This window comes from Protobothrops mucrosquamatus, unplaced genomic scaffold (assembly GCF_001527695.2).
Source record: "Protobothrops mucrosquamatus isolate PMUCROS unplaced genomic scaffold, P.Mucros_1.0 scaffold10, whole genome shotgun sequence".
Classification (NCBI taxonomy): domain Eukaryota; kingdom Metazoa; phylum Chordata; class Lepidosauria; order Squamata; family Viperidae; genus Protobothrops; species Protobothrops mucrosquamatus.
In genome coordinates this window covers 56,854-66,852 of record NW_015386397.1, presented here as the reverse complement: position 1 = coordinate 66,852, position 9,999 = coordinate 56,854, and the positions used below count along the sequence as shown (strand labels likewise).

Below are 9,999 nucleotides of genomic sequence, written 5' to 3'. Positions count from 1 at the left end.
AAGCAGAAAAAAACCGGGAGGGAGAAAAACGTCAAATACAACAGCTGACTGTTCTAGGGGGAAAACCTGGTGGGCAAAAAGTAAAGAGTCTGTTAGTCAAGTAATGAATGAGTTTTTAAATTATTCTGTTTTTGTCTTTGAAGTCTAAAGTTCAGAAGCTGTGGGTCCCATCATTACAGGGTAGCCACGACATAGAAGTGGAACTCCCCTGCCCTCCCCTGACCTCTTTTGAAGAAGTCTTTGTCATCTGCTGCTGCGTGTTCGAAGGGTTTCCCCCCCACCCCCACCCCCCGCAGGAGCATTCTGTCGCAACCAGGAAGGGCAGGCGGGACTCAGGATGAGAGGGCGCTTTCCTTCTGTGTTGGCTGGACTTGTGAACGCTGCATCAGCTTTTGGCTTTCGACATCTCTAAAATGTTTCTCGACCTGGATGGAGAAGGAGGCAAGGAAGTTAGCATTCATTTTAGACAGTAGAACTGCTGGCATGTTCCTGAAAAATAGTGGTTCATGAGGCTGGAAACATTGATTGAAACATTGGTTTACAGCTGCATTCCCCAACCTTTTCAGTTCAGCGGACCGACAGAAATTATGGCAGCAGAGGGAGAGGGGATGGTTTTACATGCGTGTGCATGCCACTTTCATAAATGCAGCTGTGCATGTGCATGCCCAAGTGTTTCCCAACATTTCCATGGCCTGGTTCTGAATGGATTGCAACCCGACAAAGGGCCACAGAACAGGGTTTGGGACCCCTGGTTTACAGCAGTTTGAAATTGGGGGTCACTGATGAACCATAAAAGGAATCAATGTTTTTTTTAAAGCAAGAAAACACAACAAAATCAAGGTGTTTATGTTCCATTGCAAATATTAAAGAATATCGAGGAAAATGTATCAAGGGATTACATTGCTTGACATACAGAACATGTCTTTATATAAAGCTTCAAACACGACACACAGACATTTCTTATAGTCCTACTACTGTAGGATTTGTGGAATTTCATTCTATATTACAAATGAAGCTACCACTTTAATCATCTGAATTTTAGCTTGTCTCTTGTTTGATCAAATACTTAATTTTTAAAAAAAGTTACAGGTAGTCCTGGACTTACAACCGCAACTGAGACTGACATTTCGATCATAAGTTGTCATCATAAGCCAAGTCACTGACATGATCAAATCTAATTTTACTGTTTTACAGCGGTTGTTAAATGAGTCATGCAATCCTAAATTGGAATCCATTCTCCTGAATGGGTGTTTTTTTTGCCAGAAAGTGGTAAAAATGTCACAAAATGTGGTCATGTGAGCATGGGACACTGCAACCAGTCATAAATATAAGCCAAGTTGTCAAATGCCCCAAATGCGGTCATATGACCCTTGGGGTATATGCATGAGAAACATTTTATAACAGCCAGAAGTGTTTTACAGGCTGTAAACCACCCTTTCCAACACTGAACATTTGTTAAACCACTAGTCACCAGTCAAGGACTATCTGCATTGCTTGAGGCATACATGTGATGGAATGTGCACCTGCAACAGCAGAGGGGGAGGATTTTGCCAACTCAAAGGGCGATCCAGCTCAAGATTGCACAATCCCAAACTGAAAGGGGAAGGGGGAAAGAGGTTTACGATAACCATACCGTAGAATCTCCCTGGATAAACTTTGTAGGTTACAAAGTTATAGCTTTAGTTTGGCAAGAATCTGTCTATTCGGTGTAAGGAAATAAAATTTTGGACTCAGTTGGGTCTCACTATTTCATCTCTGGGCCTGAGCCTGACAATATGAAACCTACATTCATACATTGTATCACCACAGTCTACTGAAGCATCATTACTGAAAAAAATTGTCTGAGTTTACCAAATATAATTAGAAGCTAGTATTTATGAATTATAGTGGCTGGGCTCACATATATTCCAAAATCAAAACAAACCATTTAATGGATAAGCAAGATATGTGAATTAAATTTAAGTTCACTTTTGAATCTGCATGATCAAGGTGCTTGCTTGTACAGCTGTTCTTTGAATCCCATTTTCTCTTTTCCCTGATAACCCTCTGGTCTTTGTATACTTACTATTTTGCGTACATGACTTAGGGCACTCCCCTCTTTGCCTTTACAGTTTTCCACTTGATATGGAGGGGCAATGACAACTTCTTCCATCACAACTATATTTTTCTCTTGCCATTTACAATCTTTAATACTGGAGAAAGCACAGAGAAATTTTATTGGTTCCACCAATGAAAATTCATGGGAATTTGCAATGGAAAAAGAGAACAGGATAATGCTATTTGTTCTCGTCACTAACTGTCTAATGACTTTCTTTTTAGCTGAAGAACTAGTACTCCTGAACATTCCTATACAGGTAGTCCTCGACTTACAACCATTCGTTTAGTGACTGTTCAACGTTCCAACAGCACTGAAAAAAGTGACTTGTGACCGGTTTTCACACTCTTATGACCATTGTAGCATCCCATGGTCATGTGATCAAAATTAAGGTCCTTGGCAACTGACAGCTTCAGGGTCCTAGGGTTATGCGAGCATCACCAACCTTCCCAGTTGTCTTCCAATAAGCAAAGTCAATGGGGAAACTCAGATTCATTTAACAATCACATGATTCTCTTAACAACTGCAGTGATTCACTTAACAACTGTGGCAAAAATAAAATAAAATGGGGCACAACTCACTTAACAACTGTCTCACTTAGCAATAGAAATTTTGGGCTCAATTGTGGTCGTACGTTGAGGACTACCTGTACTAGTTTTTCATACTGTGAATTTGTTCTGCGAGTATACAAACTTACAAATGAGTCATTATTAAATTTTATTTTTATCAGTCCTCAACATTCCATTAACATTATCCTCTTTTTCAATCATCTAAACATCTGTACATGCTGAACTTTATAATTGTAGATATACAGATTAGGTTCGCATAATGCTAAATTATGTTTTTTGTCAATAAAATATGATTAAATTTATATGCATGTCTAAGACATAAATCATAAACCACAAGGAATTACTTTACAAATAATGCTAAATCAAAATGAAGTAAGCCACATAATGGCTTAGTAGTATACCTGAATGTTGTTGTGTACTTTTACCAAACTGACTTGAAGTATGTAACAGGTATTTAAGTTGTAAACTGGTTCTTTTAATGAACAGATATGCACTCTTCACAATAAACTAGTTTCAATGTAATTTTTATTTTCATTATTGAATTTAAACCCTTTAGAAATACTATTGTATCTCAAAAAGTAATTAAAATATACAGTGGGATTTTTTTAAATGAAGTGATTTGCATAAAACATATTTGCTAGATGAAAATGAGGAAATAAAACATTCACAAAGCAAAATTCACACTATCAACATAAATTCACCAGCAAATAATCATATACCATTTTGTATCAAAGAGCCATAACAATCCAAATTATCTGGGGTTAGAATAATTCACCTAATATATTCAATTTTAATCACAAAAAGTGAGGGAAAAAATCAGTTTTATTTCCAAGCTCTTGATTTTTAAGGAAAATAAAAGAAAAACCAAATTAACGTACATTTGTATTTGTTGGACCGAGCACTTGAAAGGGGTAAATGTACTCTAGCAATTTCTGCTCAAAAATTACCTACTAATACCATTATATCTATATAGGTTCATGTTACTTACGTCTTGTGTATAGTCTGAAATAGTTGTTGTCCTTCCAAGGAGACCCCAGCACTAATTGCATATGCCTGGCTCATCTTTTCTTCCTTCTCCATCCGTGCTTTGCTTGCAAGCTGCAAAGGTACATGAGAGATGCAGTAACTTTAATCTTCAAATGGAATTGGATCTGTGGAATGTCTGGATGACAAGAGATGGGACCAATCCCATCTCATGAAGTTAAGTTCTTTAACTAGTTAAAAACTCTCCAAATCAAAACATGTAAACCACAGATAATTTTAAAATATGGAAGCAATGAGGTAGTTTTAAGAAGATTAAAGGGGTAGAGGGAAAGATGAGGGGAAAATGAGGTACAGCTGACATACAGTAGTCCAATCGATATTCAAATCCAGGAATTCTGGGAGTTGAAGTCACACATCATAAAGTTGCCAAGTTTGAGAAACACTAGACTAGAAGAAATGTACAAAAAGCTTCACTTATAGCTTTATTTGTAGGAAAGAAAGTTAGTTAACTAAATCCATTTGTTTTATATCTTTGGCAAGAACTAAAATGTGGCTATCAAACAACACCAAGAAGCCTCCATATTCTCTTACTTAATTAACAAGTGTCATCGAAGGCTCTGACAGATGAAGAAATTATTTAATTGGGAATATGGTCAGCAGGCATATAACAGAACTATATTTCTATAGGCAAATCCATTTTTCCCTCATGCCATCACTCTGTGAATACCTAATCCTCACAATACTATCATATGTGTAAATATATCCACCCATGTTTTATGGCTATAGTATTATTATTATTATTATTATTATTATTATTATTATTATTATTATCCTTCTCATATTCCTATTACCCCTTCTTATAGATATCATTACTGTGATTATTACTGTTACTTTGCATGTACACTGAGAGATTCTGAGACAAATTCCTTCTAATCACTTTTGGCCAAATAAACACTTCTCTTCTCGTTAGCAAAATTGTGCCACAAAATCAAAACTCTGAAAGGCAGCAATAACTGCCTTTCAATACTTTGCCCTTATATGATAGTTTAGCAGGCTGCAATACCCACCTGATATTATTTTAGATACTGCTGTACATTTGCATTTCCAGTGCAAAGCCAAATTACTTTGACACTTAGTACAAAACTGAAATGTGTATTATTCACTCTTCCAAATCCCACATGAAACATGTAGAACGTAGGGACTTCTGAACAAATTTATCCCGTGACCCCTACAAAAGAGTTACATCTACATACATCTAATTATATACATCTGTCATTCCCAACTCTAGGCAATTAAAAGATAGAACATCTATGGGAAAAGGAAAAGCCTTGACCCAGAGATAGGCATCTAAGTAAAAAGAAAACAAAACCTAATAAATAAATAGCTGGACCAGTGCTTAATAAGGACACCTCATTCCAGTGATAAACAAGAGAATAGCCATCTTTCTTGAATCTAGCATTCTCCTATTAAGTCCACGCTATAATCATATATAACTTTGAGGAAAGGCTGCCTTGACCAACTAAAATGCATCAGGGAAATGAGATATAGTTGAACAGTAAAATACTCTCAAGATTAAGAATGCATTTTTAAAGCCTGAAAATTATTATGGGATGTATTATTTCCAAATTGAAGATAATGAGAAAATTAGAAGAATTGAGATGCACATTTAATTTTAAAGTGATTAGACATGTGTGCACAAAACACATGCATTGTCAAAACCTGCTCCTGTGTTTCCTGGCCAAGCCTGCAATGCAACTGGCTTGCATAATAACAATGGGGAGTCACTGTTGAAGTGACTTTTGAAAGATGGTTAAACTGTCCATTGGTACTGACTGGCAAGTTATCTTCTGCTGGCTTATAACTTCCAATGTAATAGAATACTGATAATCTTTAGTGTTTCATGAAGTGTACACATTAGCAAAGTTTAGTATTTTTATCTGTTATTTAAACTTGCAACTTTTCAAAATAAAAATATTTTTGTGGTGCGGTAAGAGAAAAGTTAAAGTTGACAACTAATGCTAATAAAGTCAAGAGAATATTAAACACATAGTACTATATTAATTTCTTGGCCAAGCCAAATGAAATAATTTGATCTATTCATAAGGATTTCATAAACTAATTCATTGTTTTATAAGATTGTTGTGCTAGGATTTGAGAATTCCTGGATTAGGAAATATTTAACAATTACCAGAAAAAATATTAACTTCAAAACTGTATTGCTGCTACTGAAAGTATAATGGCTAAGAACATCAAGATGCAGTTTAAAAGTCAATTGGAACTAAACAAAAAACATTTTATGCTGTGAAATTTGTTTATGTGACTTCAAAATCCATATTCACAAAAGATTCTTACCTTGCTAACATTGAGTGAAGCTAAAGGTGGGGGTGTTTCCGTGCGGTCATTAATTATGTTAACTTCTGATACATACTGTAAATTTATAAGCAAGATATCTGCGTGGTTAGGTTTACCACTTGAGGAAGGGCATTCTGGGGAAAAAATATTAAGGAAACATACAAAAGTTGTATAGCAATTCAGAGTGTGATACACTTCTATGAAGGAAGATTTTATCTTTATAGTATATCCAATATAATCAGGATTGCCTCCTGAGAAAAGTTGCAAACAAATTCAACAGCACAATTAGTTCACTTAAAACATCCAGCAACAGGTGCTAACTATATAAACCAAACCTTACCCAACACAACAATCATTTTCTTAATAGCTTTATCAGTCTCTCTGTAAAACTGCTGTAAGAGTACACAAAATCTCTGTGGACTATTCATTTACATCCATGAGGCTGCTGTCAAATCACCCAGAATACTAATTTCATTGTAATTAAAAAAAGAACAGATCAAAGCCTCCTATCACAAGACTGAACACAAAATCTTGTGCTGCTACTCTGCCCCACCAGGATACTGCTTTTTTTCCATGAATTGATATGCAGTAGCTTACCCTTTCAAAGCCATACAGGTTGAAATGAACTACACTTGGAAAAGAGAGAGAAGGTATTGAGTTTAAGTTCCCTGAACCAATGTTCACTATGACATTTTAATAAACAAGAACATTGTTTTGGGCTACTGTATCAGCTATGGATATTATTTCTTAGATCAAGAAGGATGTCAAGTAGACTACTGCATTATTAGGTTTCTTGCCTTTTAATAGCTATGATTGTACATCACACCAAAATAGTCTATTCACATCTCATCATCATTCATTAACTCAATTTCTCTGAGTTCTTCAATTCAAAAACTATGGCCCAGACTATAATTGCCTTAAATGTAGTCAGTGAAGATCCATAGCAGTTACAAGAAATAACTACTCCAATTACTTTCTTTTTGCTGCAAATCTTTTTTTAATTCATATAATAATAAGATATCCCAAACCAAATATTATTGTAAACCTTAAAAGGTTTACATCTACACACACACATCAAAAACAATTGCATAAACAGCAAATGAAAACTTACATAGATTGACTTGCATAAAATACTTTTCAAAGATTATTCATACTCAGATTACTAGCCATCCTATACTGAGAAATCAAATGTTACACGTCACCGAAATCCTGCACCACTGTCCACTTCTCTTCCTCAAAGCAGCTTCCCACACCCTATCTCCATAAATTACATATTCTTGACATATCCAATTTTTCTTCCATTTCTATTATACCAGAAAGCACTTTCTGTGCTTCAGTTTTCACTTCTTATCCATCTATTAGCACTCAGTTTTCTCCTCTTCCTTAACCTAGTTAACTTAATAGCTCTTCTTCACCCTCCTTCCTGTACAGTTCACCTCTGGCTCCAATTCCATATGCAAATAGTATGGTTCAAATACCCAGATAGTCCTTCGAGTCTCCTCTTTCAAAATTAGGCCCCCTCCCCCAAAACCACGCTTCTAGGTTTCTGGGAGTGTTTGACGTAGCTCTCATTCCAGCAACAGCCCCAATCTTTCCAAATCTGTCACAGCTCCTCATGCTTCCATCTGCCGGAGGATCGAGCTGGCCGAGCTCACGTGCCCCTTTCCCATACAGACCCCTCGCCGGCCCAGCCACGGCCTCCCCTTGCCCTACCGGAGCTCTGCCCTGCCCTTCCCAATCAGGATACTGAGTGCCAACATCTTGCTGGGGTAATCAAAAGCCACCACCTCGCCTTGCAGCCGCTGTTCCTGGCAAGTCCGGCACGACACCTGGCTGCCCACACTGAAGTACTCGCCCGGGGCCGCCATCTTGTTTCAGGCCCAGGCCGCAGCGGCGGCACCCTTCGCGCCCCCGCTGCGCCTCTGCAACCTTCGCTGAGGTGGCAGAAGGAATGGCGCGAGGAAAAGGAGCGCCGAAATCGATCCCGGCGCGCCAAACCGGGCCCGATGCGCTCGTCTCTCCTCCTTTAGCCACCTGGCTCCTTCAGCCTAGGCGGAAAAAAAAAAAAAGGACGAGTGGCCAAGGCGACGGGGCCCCGCCTGTACGCCGGCCCCTCCCGCACCCACGCACGCACGTGACGTCACTAGCAAAGCGAGAGGCGGTTGGCTGGCTGTTCGGCAGTCCCTTCTTAGGGAGGTGCGAGCATCCCCCTACCAACGTTTGGAAAGAACACCACGGGGAGCAGAGGCCGGTTAAAAGGGGGAGGAGCGGCAGGAAAGGGGCGGGTCCTGAGCCGGCAAATCTCTTGAGGGGTCCAGTTAGGAATTTGAGCTGGTGTTTTATGCAGATTTTCCCTGAAATAAACCTGATTAAGGATTGAACTTTTTCTTAATAGATGACCATAGAGTAATCACTCTAACTACGAGGGAAAGCATCACGGATTCAATCCTAAAACCGCTGAACCGAGAGAAATGTGACTGCTTAGTAGAGGCTGCTTCTGCGCAAGCACGCCCGCATTTCAATTGTAAGATTGCAGATTACCTGTTCGAGAGCAAGTTTAACCTGCAGTAAAACTATGTACGATGGGCTGCAAAGTGGAGATCGGTCAGTGTATCGATCCTAAGGATGCATTGCTGTTTGGGAGCGAATAAATCGACCTCCATTTAGTTCAGATGAAAAAGTTAGGATCATTCATTAGTTTAATAACTCGCCTTTCCTCCAGGAGCTTAAGATGGTGACCAGAGCATGCTCTTTTCCAGCATTTCCCGACATTTCACGACTGCAATAGTATTGGATTGCGAAATAGTTCCTGGTCCCATATTATCCGGTCTCTAAAGGTGGATCTGGATATCCAATGCCTTTAAGCCTTTAAATTCTACATCACTGTAGCTTTCGCAGTGCTAGTTCAGTGCTTGCGATTTTCATCTGTGAGGGGACAGATGGATAGACATTTCAGATAGACGTTTATATATTCGGAAAGATAACGAAATTCTTGTGGCATCTTAAAGAATACTGTAATTTATTGTAGCAAGATTTTCCGACAGCTTGCAAATGTCCAAAGAAGCAGAATGCAATTTATGAAAATGTATACTATAGAAACAGTTGGACTCTAGAAGGTATAATTATCTCAAATGTTTTTGTTGCAAAGCCTTTCACTGAGTTCCATAGATGGATTAAACTAGTTTAAACTGAGAGTTCCATATTTAAAATATTCTATTAATTGAATTATAATAGATAAATCTATCGTGGGTAGAACATATTCGTTTTTGCAAAAGACAACCATGTGTCTGATCAAACTTTCAAGTAGTCCTCTTAGTTTCGAAAAAATGGAAGGGTGACAGTTGCAGGCATTTACTTCAAAAGATCGGTTGCAATTCAATTTTTATTTTACAAAATTTATATGCCGCCCTTCTCCCCATGGGACTCAGGGCGGCTCACAGCATGTTAAAACAATATACAGAATTACCCCTTCTAAAAACCAATTAAAATCCAAATATTAGTGGCTGTGACTATTTAAAATCATTAAAAATTGTCCCTATTTAAAATTCACCCTAGGTCAGGCCCGCTTGTTGGAAAAGCCATGTCTTGAGGGCGCGGCGGAAGGTTAGGAGATCCGGAATCGTCCGGATCTCGGGGGGTAGTTCGTTCCAATAGATTTTATCCTGAAGTACATAATTGCAGTCCTAAACAGATTAGAAAATGGTTGAATACAAAGTGTGTACAGCATTTGTAGAAATACGGATAATAAGTGACGGCACTTTTTTGAAAATTGAATCACTGTTTTGGACAAATAAGATTTAGGTCACCAAATTTATATGGCAAAGGAAAAAACCCAGGATTAAATTAAAACTCTTACAAGATATGAAAGATAAAGGGGGATTGGCGTTACCAGAGTGGGAAATATACTACCAAGCATCGAGCTTAACTTGGTTAAAAGATTGGATGAATTTGAAAAATACTAGGGTTTTAACAATAGAAGGACATGACTTGCAAGCAGGG

The 9,999-nt window shown here is 38.2% G+C and overlaps 1 protein-coding gene across 1 annotated transcript; it reads right to left on the bottom strand.

The window, feature by feature from the left end:
• Positions 1-281: 281 nt before the first annotated feature.
• On the bottom strand, positions 282-7,904 carry LSM12 (LSM12 homolog). Its single transcript, XM_015810403.1, has 5 exons — positions 7,748-7,904; positions 6,001-6,134; positions 3,653-3,762; positions 2,066-2,192; positions 282-425 (listed from the first exon to the last, which is right to left on the bottom strand). Exons 1-5 carry the CDS (start codon positions 7,866-7,868, stop codon positions 333-335), a joined length of 585 nt encoding a protein of 194 aa, XP_015665889.1. The 5' UTR covers positions 7,869-7,904; the 3' UTR covers positions 282-332.
• Positions 7,905-9,999: the final 2,095 nt, after the last annotated feature.